This window comes from Musa acuminata, chromosome BXJ3-5 (assembly GCF_036884655.1).
Source record: "Musa acuminata AAA Group cultivar baxijiao chromosome BXJ3-5, Cavendish_Baxijiao_AAA, whole genome shotgun sequence".
In the NCBI taxonomy this organism is placed as follows: Eukaryota; Viridiplantae; Streptophyta; class Magnoliopsida; order Zingiberales; family Musaceae; genus Musa; species Musa acuminata.
In genome coordinates, this window is record NC_088353.1 from 2,564,257 (window position 1) to 2,585,515 (window position 21,259).

The 21,259-nt window shown below is 39.0% G+C and overlaps 2 protein-coding genes across 2 annotated transcripts; one reads left to right on the plus strand and one right to left on the minus strand.

The window, feature by feature from the left end:
• Positions 1 to 245: 245 nt before the first annotated feature.
• Positions 246 to 4,513, plus strand: LOC135637682 (TOM1-like protein 1). The gene is made up of 4 exons (XM_065150387.1): positions 246 to 405; positions 1,054 to 1,608; positions 2,079 to 2,327; positions 3,888 to 4,513. Exons 2-4 carry the CDS (start codon positions 1,090 to 1,092, stop codon positions 4,302 to 4,304), a joined length of 1,185 nt encoding a protein of 394 aa, XP_065006459.1. The 5' UTR covers positions 246 to 405; positions 1,054 to 1,089; the 3' UTR covers positions 4,305 to 4,513.
• Positions 4,514 to 5,511: 998 nt separating this feature from the next.
• Positions 5,512 to 19,822, minus strand: LOC135639131 (protein AE7-like). The gene is made up of 7 exons (XM_065152907.1): positions 19,799 to 19,822; positions 19,355 to 19,439; positions 17,610 to 17,701; positions 10,743 to 10,846; positions 10,542 to 10,641; positions 5,924 to 5,969; positions 5,512 to 5,812 (listed from the first exon to the last, which is right to left on the minus strand). Exons 1-7 carry the CDS (start codon positions 19,820 to 19,822, stop codon positions 5,709 to 5,711), a joined length of 555 nt encoding a protein of 184 aa, XP_065008979.1. The 3' UTR covers positions 5,512 to 5,708.
• Positions 19,823 to 21,259: the final 1,437 nt, after the last annotated feature.

Genomic DNA, 21,259 nt, shown 5'->3' on the forward strand with positions numbered 1-21,259 from the left:
GAATAAGGGCACTAATCATCTTATGTACCGCTGATTCCGTAAATAATAAAAGAAAATATAAGCCTGCTCGCTTTCATTTCTACTTAACCAACACGCGTTCCTTTTCGTCATCGGCTCTCTCCACCGTCCAAGTGTATGCTGAGATCGAACGATGCCGTACATCCGCAAGGCCCGTTGCTGGATCCAACGGCTACAATCCCTCGACCCTTTCTAAGTGATCCTGTACTATTCAAAGTCCAAACCTGACTCGTCAACGGAGAAGTCCACGGCCGGGGGGGCAGCGGGCAGCACGAGAAATAAGGACTCGCAGAAAAGTACGGAAGAGCAAAAGGGCAAAGAAGCGGAAGCAGAAGAAGGAGGAGAAGAAGAAGACATCTATCTTTTCCATCGCCTTCTGATCCCGAGGTACTATTTATCTTCTTGGCGAGTCTCTTCTCCCCGTACTTGTGATCGACTTTGGGAACCCGAACCGCTCTTTGGTTGGTTGTTTCTAAGTATAAGCATCGTTCATGATGCTAAGCGAATCGATTGATTCCTCGATAAGTGTAATTGTTTTTGCTTGATTTTGTGGTTCCGGAACAGAGATCTCAAATTCTTCTCTGTTCGGACCAAGAATCCCTGTTCCACTTTTAATCAAAGCTGATAGTTTTCCATCAAGTACCATAGATTATTGCTTCGGAATACAATCTTCTTCAGTTGTTCACATGACTGAAGCTGAAGAGGGGTTAGTGGTCAAGTTCCTCAATCGTTGAGGTCAAAGACTCCTTCGATCGCCTAGCACCAATCCGACAACATAGATTATCTTTCGTATTACACGAACAACTCGTGGTAGTCTTCTTATTGGAGTTCAGGTGTACTTTTCTACATCGAGGACATAAAAATCCGCTTTAGCAATTGGAACTCTATGATAAATTTTGGTTTTTCCCTTTCTTTTTTGTTTATTTTCTGGTCCATGTTGTTTCAGTATATCGAAAAGGTTTATGATGTACGCTTGATATCCTCTGCTTTTGAAACTCTTGACTTTGAGTTGAATGCTTTGTTCTTGAATTACAGGACTTCTGTTATACGAATCCTGTTTCTCATCCTGGGATGGGTGACAACCTCATGGATAAAGTCAGCGCCTTTGGCGAGCGTCTGAAGATTAGCGGGTCTGAGGTAAGCCGCAAGATGACGGCTGGCATGAGCTCTATGAGTTCTAAGATGAAGGACTTCTTCCAAGTTCAAAACCAAGTTGAGAAAATAGTCGAGGATGCCACCTCAGAAAACTTGGATGGTCCTAACTGGCCTGCCAACCTTGAGATCTGTGACATGATTAACAGTGAAAAGTTCCACAGCGTCGAATTCATCCGTGGCATCAAAAAGCGAATTATGTTGAAGAATCCCACTGTCCAATATCTTGCTTTAGTTCTCCTTGAGACCTGTGTGAAAAACTGTGAGAAGGCTTTTTCTGAGGTTGCTGCTGAGAGAGTCCTAGATGAGATGGTAAAGTTGATTGATGATCCACAGACTGTAGTGAATAATAGGAACAAGGCTCTTGTCATGATTGAAGCATGGGGAGAATCTGGAGAGGAACTCAGATACTTGCCAGTCTTTGAAGAAACCTACAAGGTTAGATTATTGATGTATTGCATCAGAAGTTGCACTTCTTTATTTCCATATATTGTGGATTTAATTCTTTAGCTGTTAGAACCTCGCCCTTAATGGTAAGTATCTAGCAATAATTTAGCTTCGCTGGTAACTTGTAGCAGCAGTAGGCTTCATGCTGCTTAATGGTAAAAGGTATCTTTTCGCATCGGTTGGACAGCACTTACAACGGATGCTATCTATAGTTTAACCACAAACAGATCGAGAAAGTTTATGGTTTCCTTGGTCATGGTCCAGCTTGCTTGTCCACTTAGCTTTGGACTAATTTGTGCCTTGTAATTAAATTATTATTATTATAAAAAGAATAATCGATATTTCAATTTTCATCTTTGCTTCCATGTTTGATTATTACTCACACTCTTGTTCTAATGACATATATTGTACAATATTTATGTATATTCTACCTGATGAGCAGCTTTATCTTTTTCTTGTAGAGCCTGAAATCTCGAGGTGTTCGCTTTCCTGGAAGAGATGTCGAAAGCTTAGCTCCGATATTTACTCCTCCACGTTCAGTTTCAGAGACAGAATCATATAACAGTGCTATTCAACAGCAAACATATAATGATTTTCATGTGCATAGTTTCACTGCTGAAGAAACAAAGGAAGCATTTGATGTGGCTCGCAACAGCATTGAACTTCTGTCCACCATTTTATCATCTTCGCCACATCAAGAAGCTTTACAGGTGATTAAAACCTTAATATCCATGCTTTCTTGTTTAAACTGTTGGACAGTGGAATCAGTAGATATGTCCTATATTATTTTCCTTTTACTTTCCACTGTTCATCTAACTAGCAATACATCTTCTGGCACTGTGCTTTGTTTCAGCAAATAGCAAACTGCTATGCACATAGCTGTTACCAATACAAGTTGATTGATATAGCTCTCGTCTTAGACTCCTAGTTTATGTTTTGCAATTTATTTCTTCTCGATACTTTTGCTCTCTCTACATGATAAAGGCTCTATGATTCTCGAACTGATCTTTCCTTATATTCATATAGGTTCTTTTGCACTGTCTTATGGTGCATTGTTGTACTTGTTGAAACATGATTTTGTTGAGTCCAATGGTGAACTTTCAACATTTCTAGCTCACCGTTTTACCATTGATTTGGAAGATCTGGTGAATTACATAAGAGTATTAAAATAATTAGCGAATAAAAACTAATTTGATTTCATATGTTTTTAATTAATTGCATGAGAACGGGGGATAGCTTATGGGCATTTTGTTCTGTGAATATAGAACTGTGTAGATGTTATTGAGCCTGTGTTTCTGCTATTCATCCCTTCTGCCATTGCCAGAGTATGAATTTGTGTGATCATATTGTTATTTTGTTTCTTGCTTTTTTTAACTACATGAAGAATATGGTTTTCTAGAATACTAAGGATAGACATACTACCTGTCCTAGTGTCCTTTGTGCAAGAGTTAAATAGTATTAGTATCCGGTCATCTTACGACTGAACATAACATTAGAGTTACTTTAATTAATGCCTGAATAGAATTTCTACAGATATGTTTGAACTGAGAGAAGTCAGTTCAAACACATCCTTTGAGCAGCTGGTGGCAAGTAAACCTGAATATGATTTTGCAGCTATATCCAAGGATTAATACATGACATGCCACTACTGAATCAGTTTCTGTCTAACACATCTTGTACATATTAGAGCCAACTAATGCAAGCATGGATTATGCCTTCCTTGTTGTTGGTTCCCTCCCTTTTCTTTACATTAGTCATGTTAGAACAAATGAGTTCATGCTAGGGGACACACTGCATTATCATTGCTTGGGCTTTCAGAAAGAATATGCAATCAAGACCTTATTTTTTTAATAAAATTGACATAAACTTGGATATGACCAGAAATATTTTGTTTTTCCTTGTCTTCTCAAATTTTGATTCTTAAAATGCTAGAGCAATCCTGCATATAGGGATTTTAGTATATTTGTTACTAGAAGGGAGACTTACAGAAGAAGTTATCTAATAAAGAAAGGTCAACTGAACGCTACGCATTATTTTGATGAAGCTGGAGTTTTAGAAGTGGTAATGACGGTCAAAGTGTTATGGATAAGTTTTGTGATTCTAAGCTACAACAGACTTCTCTTGTAATTCCTTTCGGTTGGCTGTTCAGAAATTATTGTCATAGTTACCTATACAGGATTAAAAATAATAATTTATAAATTCTGCTGCCTGTTGACATGTTGATACTTTTGTCTAGTCTCTGAATGTCATCATTCTTTGTCTGGTTTCAGGATGATTTGACGACTACCCTCTTTCAGCAATGCCAACGAAGTCAACGCACTGTCCAAAGAATTATAGAGACAGCAGGTGATAATGAGGCAGTGCTTTTCGAGGCCTTGAATGTAAATGATGAACTTCAGAAGATCCTCTCCAAGTATGAAGAGCTGCGGAAGCCTCCTGTTGTGAATTCTGAACCAGAGCCCGCAGTGATACCAGTTGCCGTGGAACCTGAGGAGTCTCCTCGAGCTACCAGAGAAGATGCCCTCATCAGAAAACCACCAGGTTCCGAAACAAGGTCAGGTGGAGATGATGGCATCCTTGATGATCTTGATGAGATGATCTTCGGTAAAATAGGAGGGAGCACTTCTGAGGATCAAAATTCTGAAAAACAGCATAAGCAACAGAAGAGCAATCTAATCACCTTCTAGCTGGTATCAGAAATTCCATGCTTCACGAAGAATCTGTGATCTTATGCCTGAATGGATTTATTTTACCACTATTGGGCTTGAAAAAGAACGTCTGCACACTTTGTTTGTCTAGAGTATGCAAATTACTGTAGTGGATTTACCAAACAGGCCCTATACGATGACATTTAAATAGTAGTGAAATAAATAATTGTTGACAATGTGAGAGACAAGCACTCAGATCCGTTCTCATTACCATTTTGAGTGTTGGTTTGCCGCTTCAGATGACTTCACACTTTGTGTTTTAGGTGTGTTGCATTCCGAAGGCTGTAGTTCCGACCTAAAATCTTTTAGGTACCAACAAAAAAAATTGAAGATCTAATGGCCTATTTCTTCGGAATGCAAATTTGGCTTGGTTGGCCTTTTAACTGCGAATCCAACAAGGGTGTCGAGAATTAGGTTCGTGTGCAGTGTCATCTCTATTGAAATAATCTATAGTCTCATGCTCGAGTTCATACGAATTGATTTAATACGATAAAAATTTAAAAAAATATTAGAAAGAAATATGATCATGATTTATAAGTGCATTAAGAACACCAATCAGATGGACGGAACCGGCGGAGCATCGTATATTCTTTCTCTTCGCTCTTTGTTATTGTTTGCCTCAAAATTAGCAACACTAAGAGCCACTTAACTGTGCCGATGAGGTGATTCTTTTTCTGTTCCACTGGATTTCTCATCAAACACGAAAAAGGAACAGATTAAATATTAAAAAAAAAAAGCTTCATTTTTCGTTAGCTTCTGTACACAAGTTGAGAAAATGTTTTTTTCCCCCAATTTCTTGGATGGCTAAGATATTTGGATTTGTCAATTGAAATCATATGCGATGAAAAATGATAAATGATATTTATTTTATTTCCTTTTTCATGGCATCTCTACTCTACGAAGTCAATTGAGTGTTTTTTATTTATTTATTTTTCATCGCATATGATAAATAAAAAACACTCAATTGACTTCGTAGAGTAGAGATGCCATGAAAAAAGAAATACAATAAATATCATTTATCATCACCCTTTGCCACATAGGAGAATAAACTTACATTTGACTCTCCTCATGTTAATCTATAGACAAACAACGATTGCATGCGTGCATGCCATCCTAGATTGCACTGTGCTGCTCTTTCACAGAAACAAATTGTGAGAGCGCCATGTCTCTCAATTACCTTAACATATGTCAAAACTATTTGCTTTTATTGATCACAGGAATTTTTATGTTCCAAAATAATCATAGTTCACAAAATCAATACAATTATACAAGTGAGATCCTTGAAATATTCAAAACAGCAGTAAGATAAAGTGATGGGATAGAAGGCAGGAGAAACATACAAACAGTGGTCTCCATAATTCTGGGAGGAGGCCCCAACCAAGATCAATAATAAAAGGTTGGTTCTAAGCACCTGTCGATCATGTACATTAGATTAGGATTCTCCAGAGCTGCTACTACCCGTTCTTTGTCATTTAACTGCTTATTCACTGAGAAAACAAGAAATTAAACGACTTCAGAAGCGGAAATGTAAACCACCAACAGAAGAGAAGAATGGGATAGCAGTATAGGCAGATACACAAACAAGATCATTGCAGTACCAGCAGCTTCAGTTGCATGAGTCCCAGGTGCCACCCTTATGTCCACCTATGAGAAAACAGATTGGTGGATCAATTAATGGAGTAATTGTCAAAAAAAAAAGTTATAAAGATGAAAACAAAATTACAATTGCTTTCCAAGAATTTCTACTGCAGCGACTGAAGCTGTAGTGACAATAAAGGACATTGCATAGGCAACAGTTAGTTGCATACAACTACAGTTAGAAAGGCTTCATTGTATCAACCTCATCCTTCATCAGTACTAGTTTATATTCTTTACAACGTACAATAATATGATATACTGCTGCCACAAACATAACATATGCCAGCCATATCAGGGCATAATCAAGTTTGTAACTCAACTTATAGTCGAAGTGTCAAAGAAGATTCTGCTTTTTTGCATACCCTAACAGATAATATAAGGTCTAAACTGCTAAAAAATTAAGGAAAGCCAAAAAACTAGAAGATCAGAGTCGCAGATGATACCCAACCCACACTCTCCTACTCTTTTAAGCAGATCATAAATTTTTCAGATTTTCATTTCAGACACTACTTTTTTTTAATCAACAGGCTTGTCTAAAATCATTATCATATAACATGAAATATAGTTTGACAACAAACAAATATTAGAACTTTATATCACATAAGATGATGCTAACCATAAAATGTTTGCTCCAGACAAGTGGCACATTTGTATATTCACCAGAAAAATCCTATAATGCCACATTACATGTACCAATTAATTTCTTGATCTTCTGGATTCTGGATGTCACATCACAATTAGTGTTTTTAAAAACGTTAGATGCCCAAAGGCGCCAAGGTCCCAAAACACCCAAGGAGCTAAGCGCTAGCCCAGGCATATAAATAACATCCGAGCAAATTGAGGCATTCTAGAATATTAAAATATAAATAAGATATAATATGATTATAAAAATAAAAAATACAACATTAAATTGAAAATATATAAAGTACCAAGTCATAATGTCCATATTCTAATAATAGTTCTAAATAAATAGAGATTAACAATGCTAAATAGGGATTGCTAGTTCTAAATAGGGTTAATAGTTCTACAGATTAATATCAATTTTAAAGGATTAATAGGGTTAATAGTTCTAATAGTGTACAATAGTGAGAAGAAGAGTCACCGACGATGGAAGGTGGGGAAGAAGACGATAACGATGATGGAGGAACCTTCGGACAGTAACAACGACGACAGAGAAAGCAACAGAGGGTGACAACAACGATAGACAAAGCTACGAGCGACAGAGAAAGTTGTGGACGACAACAATGACAAAGAAAGCTGTGGACGATGATGTCGGGGGCGAAGGAAGATTCAGATGTGTTCGTAGGTGGAGGAGGAAGTTATGGCCTTGTCCCTCGGCGGCGAAGTGAGCTGCACATGAAAGCAGCAACGGGGGAAGGAACTACGCACGAGAGTTGTAGCGGTGCGAGCTTCGAACCTATCCGTTGACGATCGAGGAAGCATCAGACTTGTCCATCGACAACGAAGAGAGCTGCGCAAGGAGGTAGCGATGGCAAAGCATAAGTGCATCGGGGGGGAGAGGTGATAGTAAATAGGGTTTTATTGTGTGTGCATGGGTCGTGTGGGGGGAGAGGTTTATGTTAGGAACGAGTCGACACTAAGAGGGGGGAGGGTGAATTAGTACAGCGGTGAAAATTACATCGGTTTGAAAATCTCGTTGCGATTAAACCCGTTTCGGAAGATACTAACTTGAAAGCATACGGAAGAGTGTAGTGGATATAAAGCAAGTAAAGAAGGGCAATTTGCAGTAAACATAAATTGCAAGAAGTAAATGCAAACCGAGTTATAGTGGTTCGATCGTCGTGACCTATATCCACTCCATCGATTCCTCTTCTGTCGAGGCCACCGGCATCCACTAACGATCTTCCTTTAATAGGTGAAGATCAACCTCCTTCTTACAACTTTATTCTCCTTTTGCAGGCTCAGGAGAGAACCTTTACACCCCTTTTTTACAAAGCTACCCTCACACTCTCCCTTAGAATGGTCTCTAAACTTTAGGAGGAGGGACTCTATACTTTACAAGGGTTTTCAACTCTAGAAACACAGAGTTTTTGTTTACTTTTCTTGCATCTCCATGCAGGAATAGCTAGGGTATTTATAGAACCCAAATGGCTTCAAAAATAGAGTCAAAATTCAAATCCCTCGAAATTTCAGGGTACGGGCGGTACCACCGCCTACACTGGGTGGTACCATCGCCTGCAATCTGACACTGGGTGGTACCAATGCCTAGTCTGGTGGTACCACAGCCTAGAAGACTGTGTCTCGGCGGTACTAGCGCCTGACATAATCTCGGAGACTGTGCCACGGCGGTTTCACTTGTTTGGTCATTGTTTGGGCCTTTCTCTTGGCTCAGCATAGCCCAAACTTGGGCCCAACTATCCCCTAATTCTAATCTCAATTATGTGCTAACTACGAATTTTAAGACATTTACTAAGCTAAACAAAGTCCGTAAGTCTAGGTTTCTTCCGGCGAACTTCCGACGATCTTCCGACAAACTTCCGACGATCTCTCGACAATGTTCCAGCGAACTCCCGGCAAGTTCCTGGACTTCACGACGATCTTCTTAGAGAGTTCCGATGAGCTTCTTTGGCAAGCTCCTGGACTTCTCGGTCAATTCCGACAGAACTTCCGACGAACATCCGGACTTCCGACGAACTCTCGAACTCCCAACGAAATCACGTTATTGACTCCGAGGCTTCATTTTGCTTTATGCCTTGCTATCATAGTTAATCCTGCACACATAAAACACACTTCGATCTAGACAATTATTACTAAGCATAAATCATGTTATCCGGCATGTCATTGGTCCATCGATGCTTCGGCTGATTCTTCGACACATCGTCCTCTCTTGCGGCCAATTACCCAATCAGCCAATTGACCTTCGTAACTCCGATATCCTTGGCGTAATATCCGCTCTTCTTGGCCCGAAGCCTTCTGTCGATACGTCAACCGATCCTCCGGCCCGACGTCCAATCTTTTGACATGTTTGCTCCAGCCCAACATGATTCTTCCTGCTTTAGTTGTCTCTCCCTGATCGAAGCTTCCTGCGTCACTCAAAACGCAGATCAAATTATAAACACTTATCAATTGGTTTCATCATTAAAATCCGAGATTCAATAGTTTGTTTCCTATGCTTAGTTGGTTCAATTGAACCAACTAACGCCTAGTTCAATTGAACCAGTTAATAATCTAGTTTACATTCAATCAGGTGCTTGCCCGAGGTGCTCGACGCTTGGGCTGAGGCGAGCGCCCAAGTAGTGCTTCACTAAAGCGCATTGCTCGAGCATTGTGTGAGGCACTCTCTCCTCACCTCGCCTCACCTAAGCACCTAGGCGAATAGTCAAGCGCCTTTTAACAACACTGATCACAATACATTAAGAACCAAAACCTTCCTGATTTAAAGTATTCATAAAAGACAATAAGCCTTTTCTGATGAAGTTGTATGGCATAAAGATGTACTTAATAGACTCCGACAATATTGCTGAATGTGTGCCTCAATAATAAATGTGTAATCTAAAATAGGAACACAAGTCTAAGAATACAAAATACAACAACATATTAAAATTACATGCACTAACAACAAAAATGTTAAAGCAAATGTAGATCTTAAGATATATCAAAGGGAGAATAATTTTCCTTTAGATCACAAGAAGACAACTTCTATTAAACAATAAGTTATTGTATCTCAATAAGACCACTTTTTATATCCCAATCACTAAACATGACAAAGAAAATGGAAGTCAATAACAATTTTACTGATTAGAAATTAATGCCAAAAGCCTAAACATCTCCAACGCTTACTAAAGAGAATATATTAATTATTATCCATGTTCCCTAACACTAGGATTGAGTGGGTATTTCTGTCAGTAAATAGTGACTTGATAAGCAAATAAACTGAAGAGTAGAAAATAAATGTTTGACATAAGTAAAAGACATCTGAAATACTAAATACTTTTTTGTCAATAAAATTTCTTTTCCTTTTGAAGACCACAGGATACATGTGGGTATTAGGAGCTTGAAGAAATTAAGTTACAAAATAGGGAAAGAAATTAATTCTTAATATAAGTTAAGAGAGGCTCCTCCGTTAACTTGTCCACTTTTGGCACCCTAACTCAACTAAAATTGACCTTCTTAGAATGTACCTCAGCTCATTTGGAGTCCCTACACTTATGACCTTAAACACACAACAACATCAATCGCACCATCATTGTTCTCCGGTATTGGACTTGAAGACCCTTACTCCAAATAACTACTTAGTTCAACTTAAATTAGCTTGTTTTGATGATCATCAGATGAAAATCAAATCATCAAACAGTTTCCAGTAATTTTTACCATATAAAATATCTTCAAAGTGTATTATCCATTCTTGGAGGAAACAAGCACAATGGTGAATACTATTTCAAAAGTAAACAATCTTAAGAAATGTTGACATAATATATAAATTAATTGTTTATCCAGATCATCAGCGCAGCAGCTTCTATATGTAACATTGATATTTCAGTGCCAATCCTATCACAATAAGATCGTCAGACAAGTTATAGAAACAATTTAGATGTATTGGATATTAAAGAAAAAAACCTTGTAACGAGAAGGGAGATTACGCATAAGTTTAACACGAAGGCAAAGTCCAATAGTAGTTGCCAAACTGCAATGCTCAACCGTTGGTGTAAAAGTAACACTGAAAAAAAGGTAAATAATTTTTAGAACAGCCTGGTAAATATTCAAATTTAAGATCCTGCAGAAGAAAAACTCAATACTTCAAAGAAGACATGCATTCACCTAACATGACTTTGTTTATCATTCACTTCAATTGAATCTTCTGTTACCACCTTCAGCTCTTCCAGTGTATATGGGTGTTCTGGATCCTGTATATCTCTAATATAATTTAAGAATGTTAAGGAATATTAGTTAATCTGAGGGAGGCATCCAAGAAATAAGGCAAAGAAAGAAGGCCCCATTAGCGATAAGACTACAAGCTAAACAATAAAGATGAGCACCAATTATTCAGCGTTGGTTATATGGATCTTTTCCTACTATTGACATTGCTAGAAAAACTATGAGCTAAGAGATCTCTTTTTATTGTTCTTGATGATATTCATAAGTCTGTCTGTCTTGTAGCAGAATAATGCTAATAAGTTTGCCTCGACTAACCAGTGCATTTATAGTCCTAAATCTTTTCTACCTTTCTTTAAAACATGATGATTTTTACAAGACTAATATCAACACAATACCCAAAACCAGTAATTTCAAAAGGCACTTAGGCGCTCGCCTAAGTGCTTGGGCAAGGTGAGGCGAGGCTCGAGCACCTCATAACTGGGCCGGGCGAGGCATGTGAACCAGGTTCCACTCGAGCGCGCACCTGGGCCCAAGCATGGATGACTCAAATGAGCACTCAATCAAAAACAAGTCCGAACTCAACTTATTTGACATAGTTGGCTCAACCGAACCAACTATTACAATGAGCTTCCTTCGCACTATGCCACAAGACCGCAAACTTCCTCCACTCTACGTTGTCGTGCTGCGAGTCTCCTTTGCCACCATTGAATTTCGAGCTTCCTTTGCCTTACACAGTGACCAAATCACAAGCTTCCTCCACTCCACATCATCAGGCTGTAAGCCTCCCCCACCATACCGTCACGAACTTAGCTAGTTTTGCCTAAGTCGTACAGCACCCTTGCAAGTCTATCTGCAAAGGTCAGCCGCCCGGAAACCTCCTATGGTCCCTTAGGACCTACAAAAGATAAAACGGGTCAAAGAAAACGTTTCACTCGAGATCCACAAGCAACCATACAAACACTTCATAGCCAATGCAAATTATAAACATAGACTTCATAAGTTCTGAACGGTCGCACAACAAAGGGCTCAAAATGATCCACTATAAACCGAAATCCCCACAAGTGCCCACATGACACAACCTTTGTTTACAAGCCTAAAACGACCACTAAAGCCAACCAAAATGGGGCTGCTAAGCCTAGTGTTAGCCTTTTACATGCTGTGCAAAGCATGAACAAAACTAAAAAACACGGACATACATGAGCATTACATCAAACACCCTTTTTACAACTTTGTTCGTGACATTGACCCCCACTTATTCCTTCGACGTCCTTGTCGAAGCCTTTGCAGATGTTGCATCTCCTCGTCATTGCCTGAGTCTTTAATCTTCAGCTACAACTACAACATGCCTCTTGGCTCCTAACTGCACTCCACCGTTGTTGTTAAGTAGTCAAACTTTGATCTGTCATGCTGCTTCAACTCGCCAATGACTTTGACTCTGGTGTGGGGTTGATTGAGTTGTGCTAATCCCTATTGATTCCTGCAGATCCTTCAGATAAAGGAAAAGACTATCCTTGGTATACGCTAGCCTCTCAAATGCCTCATACCGCTTAAACTGGGTGAATGCTTGTTAGAGCTTTAATGAGTATTGCCTCGTAGACTTTGAAGTTTTTGGGTCCTTCCTTCGCAAAATTTATCCGTCGATTCTTCTTCCACTTAGTTGTCACTTTCAAGTAAGTTCGCATCACTTCCGCTTTCGATTGTCATTCTGTTGGGAAATGAAGCGGACAATCTACTCTCAGTAGCACTGATCACCATTGGTGATGATTTGACAACTATTGTCTTTCATTTGGTTTCTTCGAAAGATCTTTGAATCTGTACAGAGCTTCTCTACTGTAGATAAGAGAATTGAGGTACTCGGTTTCACCCATTCTCTTAAGAGTTGAAAAGGTAAAGGTTACTTGACTTCACCCGCCTCCTCGAGGGTTATATTCCCTACATCGAGTTGGTTACTAGCCTTCGCCTGCTCTTTGCTCACACTTCCGAAGCACTCGAAGTGTTTGCACTATTTGCATTGAGTTAGCTATTATGATTCACCTTCTCAATGTCATCGAACTTCTGGAATGCAAGAAGTTTTCACCCCAACTTGGCACAACTCTCTAATAGTTTTGGTCGCCCCTGCGATTGTACCATCTTCTCCATCATCTCTACCGCCTACTCCTCTAAGCAGTGTCTACTTTGTTCCTTGGTCAAGCACTCTTGCATCGATTCGAAGTCCTCCACTTTCAGCTATCTTGATGAGAAGCCCGTTGACAACAGTCTTACAAAGTTTCCTGGCCTCTGCTCTTCAACCATGTCTCAGTACTTTCACGACTAAGCGCTCTCCCTCTATAAGAGCAAGGGATCGATGACTCCACGGAAGTCCCGCAATTACGGTACCATGGCGCTACCATACCTATGGCCCTACTATCCATAGCCTCGTATTTGCGTCCCTTTATTCGTGATCAATAGATCTATCTTTGCGGCACTATGTACTCTGAGTTCACCTCCATTCTAGCTGATGCTTGGTTTTGGGTAGCTAAGTCCCTCTGGACTCGTCGTCGCTTCCTCACCCCTTTTGACCATTGGCTTCAACACCTCTGTGTCTTTGAGCAGTTCCCCTTGGTCGATGAAAAGATAGATTGCAACTCCCATGCATGGCCTCCGCCATCATATTGTAGGGCTCGTACCGATTCTGTTCTCCTTTGCTTCCTTGGTAGCAATGTTCGCTTACTCGACCTTGTCCTTCGACTTGTCGGGCTCTCTTAAGTGAATATGAGCTCTACAACAGTCCAACTCTCTAACTGCACTGATCATACCTTTGCATAATCAAGTCCCTCCCATGGGACTCACTAGTACTTACATTCGAAATTCTCCCTCGGTGGTACACAACTCTCATATACATATGCTGATGACCAAGGCTTTCATTCGATGCACGCACAGAAGACCCGCCTCCGCGGTACTATGACATTTACTCCTTGAATTCATAGCCCCTCTTGTTGTCGTGTTGTTCACTTAAGTGGAGCTCCTAGTAACTCCCGATCATACCACCATATAATCTAGTCCCTCGCGGGACTGGCTTCGTGTATATCACATTGCTTCGAACTATTCTACCATGCTCCGTCACACCATGTCGCCTCCTGGTAACATCTCTATTGCATTCTGATCATTGTGGGATGACTCGGATTGCAATCCCTCTATGTCTGGCCTCTGCTAGCACATTGCAATGCCTCTTCCACTTTCGATTGTGTTCACTCCTTTGGCAATCGATCTTCGTCCATGTTTCCCGAATTATTAGTAGAGTGGGCAACGTCTCCTATAAGTTGCAACTGCCGACGTGGCTCAAAATTCACAATGTTTTTCATGCCAGCAATTTGAAATCCTACCACTCAGATCCGTAAGATGCTTCCCGAAGTGTTCCAACTCGGCTACCCCTCACCAGAGCCTCCTACAAGAAGTGAGTTGAAACCATTTTAGCAGATCGCAACATAAAGCTACCTAATAGAGTTGAGCAGACCGAGTACTTTGTGAAGTGGTGAAAGCTTCCTTAAACTGAAGCTAGTTGGGAGCTCGAAGATGTCTTACGACATGAAGAAGCAGTCGTCAACAACTACCAACAAGTGTTAATGAGGGCGTCGACAGTTTAAGTGGGGGAGAATGTCACGAACGATCGTTGCGCACCTGCAACAACTTCGTTCAATGAACCGTTCGTTGCTTTTGCATGCTTGTACAGAGACCTGACAGTATGTTTTGCCTTGGTTTTGTGTGTTTTTGCTTGTAAGCAATGACAGTTCGCAACACTGCAGTGCAACCGCTCATCGCGTCGAGCCGAACTGCCCCAAAATGGCTTCATTTTCACATACCATGACTTGTTTTCTACAAACCGCAGTTGCATGCGAAACGTTAGCCATCTCAGCACCCTGGAACCCCCCGAGTGGCACAGGGCTGGATGGGGCTTCTGTATATTGTCGGGCATTGAATAATCTTCACAAGTTCGCATGTTAACTTGACGGGAACTTGCCTTCGCACTCGACACCCGATGAGCAATTGTTTGTGGACTTGCAACTGTTCATTCTATCTTCTAAAGTCCTTATTTCTTCCTTCCTCTCTTCTCTCTTGCACTCAAGGTGCTCGCTGAATTGCTTGTAAAGCTTCCCTCTTCGCAAGGCGTCGAGACTTGTCCATCGCTCGTTTTCAATCTAATCAACTTTCTGTTTTACAAGTCCTTCGGGACCTGTACGAGGTTGCAACTAGGCTGACCCTTTGCAGACGCATATGTCACAAGAGCGCCTCATGACTTAGGCAATCATAACTAAGTTCGAGGAGTCGACGCAATGATGCTTCACAACTTAGACAACTCCAGCTAAGTTCGTGACTTTGCCGTAATGGTGCCTCATGACTTAGGCAATTTTAACTAAGTCCGTGACAGAAGGGTCGACAATTCCTCTGGATGCCAATCTCAAATGCACGCTCCTCTATGCAACTCCTTCCCCTACATCTTCATGCCCGTTTCTCCCAATCGGTGCGTGCTGGCTGCCCTCAATGCAGCCCCACTAGGTCCCCCACGTTTGCATGCCAAATGTCATGAACTTAGCTGGTTTTGCCTAAGTCATGTGGTACCCTAGCGAGTCTGTCTGCAAAGGTGAGCCTCCCCGAAACCTCCTATGGTCCCTTAGGACCTACAAAAGAGAAAACGAGTTAAGGAAAGCGCCTCACTCGAGATCCACAAGCAACCATTTCAACAAACACTTCATAGCCAATGCAAATTACAAACATAAACTTCATAAGCTCTGAATGGTAGCACAACAAAGGATCTAAAACGGTCCACTATAGACCGAAATCCCCATAAGTGCCCACATGACACAAGCTTTGTTTACAAGCCTAAAATGACCACCAAAGCCAACTAAAATGGGATTGCTAAGCCTACTATCAGCCCTTTATATGATGTGTAAAGCATGAACAAAACCAAAAGACATTGACATACATGACCATTACATCAAACACCATGTTTACAACTTTGTTTGTGACAATACATTGCTAGATCGCGAGCTTCCTTCATCCTACGCTGCCGGGCTACGAACCTCTCCACCCTAGGCTATCGAATCGTGAGACTCTTCCTCCCTGAGACATCGAACTATGAGCCTCTCCCCCTATGCCACAACCTATGACTTCATTTCCTTGGCGTCTGAGATTACATCGTAGACCAGTCTCGTTTTGATGTTGATTGCCACTATCCTCCCCCTACCCTACATCTTGACCAAGGTACCTTTGGAACGACTTTGTTGGATTATCAATTTTACAAATAAGGCTGATAGCATATCTGTTGCACTTCATAGCATTTCTTCCTTGTCCTATTGATGTTTTATTTTATTCTCTTTATTAGAGCTTTCTTTAACTTTCTTTATTTTAAATATTACTATTATCTTTAAGGTATCTCCACGTGGAGAGATTGTTTTTGTGTTGTTGGTGGTTTGGATTTGTGTATGCAGGACCTCTATATAAATCATGTTAATGTAGAAATATCACAACTTTGATATTTGTTGTTATTTTCTGCAATGAAACTTGGTACTTTATATGAATGTCATTTTTATTGTTGTTATCATATTTATTAATGATAATATATTTCTTAACTTTTAATATTTGTGAAGCACCTCGCTTCGCTCGGGTGGGCACCTAGTTCCTCGAACATTTTGGTGCCTTGGCGCCTAGCGCTTTTGAAAACGCTGCCCAAAACACATGTAATTTGATAACAAATATAAAAAACAAGAAGAAACTTGAACTACTAGAAACATCCATCCGTATATAATGAGATATAAAGACTATTGCAATAAGAGAATTAAAATGTGTTCTTGTGTAAGCTACTCGTAATGATTCATATCATTAATCAGCCAATCAAACTTTACAGTTTAACTTATGAAAGCTTGTACCACATTCTAAGCTAAATTAAATGACTTCAGTAACATCTAAAATCTGTTTTGGCAGATTGCCATACATTTAAAAGTTATCCTAGTCATTCTTGACACAAACATGGCTGTAATGCAATTCGAAATTTCAGAATAGTGAAAAAGCATTTGATAAGAGATATCTGTCAGTACTAAGATTCAATATTGTAGCATAAACAGAATAAGTGGCAGTCTTAGCATGAGTTTTCACTTAGAAATTGTAAAAATCAAGTACAATAATGCATGATGTTTCATAATGCTCAAAGTATCACCATCAGCACATTCATTCCCAAAACGTCAATAATAAAAATTATATAGAGTATCCTCATTTATTTTTCCATGTTTCTAACAAAGCCAGTTAGCATTAGCTGAAGTCAATGACTATAGTAACCATTGCTAGGCCAAAACTCATTATTTATTAGGTCAAATTATCTGAAGTTTCTGAAACTAAAGTAGTTACAAAAAGATTTAAGTCAAAGCTGAATTCCATTTACGGAAAGCATCACTTCAGGTCAAAATTAACAGTAAAAGAAGATGCAATATGTTTATATGTTATTAATAACATTTCAGCTGAATTTTGAGAATGTAACTTCCAAAAACTATTGAGCCTAAATGTGTTATAAAGAAAGTTGGATGTCATCCCTTTATAAGATCTAAATTCAACTTATCCTTGATGAATAATGAAATAAAAAAATAAAGAAAACAAATTTCTGGGATGCTAGACACTTAACATTTATTTTTCAAAATGCATAGAGCATTCTGTCCCCACTTCTAAGTCATTGAGACCAAAAAAAAACAACAAACAAAAGAATTATATGAAAGAACTTGAATTCACCCTTTGCTCACATAAACCCCAAAAGAAAATTATTAAAAGAGTTCTAAAGATTAGGATATCAAAAATTTCCTGTTGATCAATTAGCTCTTCAGCATCCTCATCAATGATTGTTGGCACACTCCGAACCTGGCGCTCTTTTCTTTCATAAACTACAGGATTAGCATTTATCAATCCAGATGCCATATTCCACTAATTCAAAAGAAAACCTGATGAAATTTCCAACTTCTTTATACGCCTTCAAAAAAAAAAAAGTCAATAGTATGGTTAGTTAATTAGTTAACAGAAAAGTTATGAATAGGAGTCGAATTGTAACAAATGAGGCAACAAGCCAGATATTCATTAAACTCTTTAATAATATATTTACTAACAAAATAATCAATCAAATATTTATTACAAGAAGTTTTCTCCCTAAGCCTCTAACAGTTCTAACTTGTATAATTTCAAGCTTCTAACAGCATTGAACATTTAATATCATAAAAAATTCATTAGCATAATACATCTCAAGGAGGTCATTGTAACCCCTTTTTGTGCATGCCAGGAGTGATCAAACAATAACGTAAAAATTGATGATGAAACATATAACTACTATCTATTTTTTTGTATTTTGTAATGAAATCGAATGTAATTCAACCGTGGATCACTGTTGGGCTAGACCAATCCTCAACTAACAAAATTATTCCAGCATGCTTCTACTCAGACCTAAATTCTTGTAAATCTATACAAACAAATAATTGTTTAGCTTTTCTTAATAGAAGTCTCTTGATAAATTTTGCAAGAAACATTGGATTGCATTTGAATCACTGTGAATCCAAAACAGACTGTTGTCTTTACTTTTAAATAATGGAATTCTTTTTTTTTTAAACAGAGTTGGACATCTTTCTTCAAAGAATATAAGCCAGACCCTAACACTTTTAACCTCTAATATTCTGAATCACTAGTCAAAATCATATGATCTAACTAGATTCAACTTACTCTCCTACTTAAATTCAATGAAGAATCCCTCTTTGCTTAATGCCTTTTTTCCTTTTCCAAGATCCAAAGGTGAACTCCCAGAAGTGTATAAATTATCTTTACAGATATAAATTCAGTTAAATGAAGAAAAACCCATTTGTGATTTAAGGTTATTCACCATATAGGCATCAAAATCCAGCATGCTTGTCAAGTATCACCCTATATGTACAAAAAAAAATTATAATAATTCTTCTCTACTTATAAAATAGAATCCTTCTTTACTTAATGTCTTTTTTCCTTTTCCAAGATCCAAAGGTGAACTTCCAGACGTGTATAAATTATCTTTACAGATATAAATTCAGTTAAATGAAGAAAAACTCAATTCTAACTAAAGGTTATTCACCATATAGGCATCAAAATCCAGCGTGCTTGTCGAATATCACCGTATATGTACAAAAAAAATTATAATTATTCTTCTTTACTTATAAAATAGAATCCTTCTTAACTTAATGTCTTTTTTCCTTTTCCAAGATCCAAAGGTGAACTCCTAGACGTGTATAAATTATCTTTACAGATATAAATTCAGTTAAATGAAGAAAAACTCAATTCTAACTAAAGGCTATTCACCATATAGGCAACAAAATCCAGCGTGCTTGTCGAATATCAACCTATATGTACAAAAAAAATATATAATAATTCGGTGACCAGATCACCACAAGACTAAAAATATAACCCCAACGAAAGATAGAAACAAATACAATCTCGTCGAAATAACCCTAGTCAAAAGACATACACACAATAAAAGGAAGCCAATTGCATTAAGGCGCGGAAACTAACGGGAAATCACAAACCTTCTGAACCGTGGTCAAAAGACAGCGAGAATTTAACGCAGATCGGTTTTATGGGGAAGGAGGGAGAGACGTCGGCTGCCACCGCCTATGCTGCCGTGCGGCCGAAGGTGAAGAACCAAAAGGGGAAGGGGTGCCCCGCCCGGTGGTTCGGATCCGAGACGGCAGAGGAAGAGGAAGTGGAGCGGAGAGATCGGTGGCGGAAACAGCAAGAAAACGAAAAATCGGTCCAAGTAGGGATTGGGGTTTGTTTTGCACGCTGCGTATCCATATATCGTCACGAATCGTATCTCAACGGCCGCGTAACGACTAGTTCTCGTCTTTCCCGTCGGCCCAGGAGGGCCCACAAGAACCGCCGCCTCCAATCACCAGATGGGTGATTCAAACGGGTAATATTTGAGGAATGCTTCAAGCCTTATTTTAATTTGCGGCCAAGCACTTATTTACCCGATACTTAACCTGCCTTATCATTAGCGGTATCAGTGGCTCCACAGCGGCATCGCAGCTCCTGATCTCAAGGCGAGTAGGTCTGAGTCGATGAAACGAGTTTGGGAACATATGACTTGTTTCTCCGCGTGAGGTTCCTCTACAACCTCGTGATTGGATTGGGTTTTCTATTCTCAAATCATGGACGTCCATTGCTCATCGTCTTAGATCACGGACGTCTATGATAGGCCACGTCCATTTCCGTCCTAACCTGATGGGCCCCCGAGAATTGACGGTAGATACGCGAGGACGTGATCGAATCGTGGTGTTCCGAGGGGGGGTGTTCGATGAAAGGAAAGATGAGGACGACTCCAATTTTTATATGCAAATAGTAGTCATCTTTGCTTCGTATTTGTTTGATTACCTTTTTGATTTGATTTGATTATAATAACCATTCAATTCCCTTTATAACACCTTCTTTTTGTCCAATGTCCGTCGTCTCTTTTATGCACTGGAATGGCGTTTTCTTTCTTCCTTTGATCCCTCGTATGCCTTTCCTCTTCTCTGAAGCCTATGGTGCTACAATTTTGTTTCTTCTATATCTCCACTCTTTTTTTATCTGTCTTTGATGCATGAAGCTGCACTGTGCTGTGGAAGTGGCTTTTCAACATTTGTTATGCATAAATAACACTATGGCTCGGTTTGGATTCAAAAGAAAACTCAAAGAGGCATAGAAGAAAGAAGATGAACAAGGAATCTGCACATTGATCAAGTTTGCGCAAAAAAGGTATAATGCATCTAGAAAAGATGGAGGGAATTTTGCGGTTGGAGTTACTTCCAGGCAGAGTAAGGTTCTGAGGGAGAAGAACTGCTAAAAGATCAGTCAAGACAAGCAGTGTATATGATTCCGGAAATGATGGGTTCTTTGTTTAAGGTATTCATACTCTTAGAGGTGGTTGTCATGGGCCGATATGGAACTGAAGTCTATAATTCAAGTGTTTTCTACATCAGATATATAATATATTGAGTGAAAGATGTATGGCTATTTTCTTTTGTGTATTGTCCTTATTTGACATAACTTTGAAGTCTGTATGTCTATTTCACCTATAGTTATGTATTCAAATCTGGAAGCCTTTTATTTCTTTGGTTAAACCACAAAGTTGAGGGCATATTTGTGGTACATTATTCTTGCTAGATTTTTCTATGAAATTGAAGCTCTATAATCGAATTAGGACAAAAATTCATATTAAAATTTTAAAATGTGCTCTGCTAAATGTTGAAATATATAGTAGATTTTACATCAACTCATGCTTATGTTTTTGTAGCCAACTTAGTAGTATAATTTTATTATTAGGTCATATTAATGTAATGTAATTTTATTAGGATTTTTTAATAATTAGTAATTATTAGAATTAGCAGATCAAGATTTTGTCTTCAGAAATCATATAAATGGTAATTATGATTTCTTCTGACATAGAATTT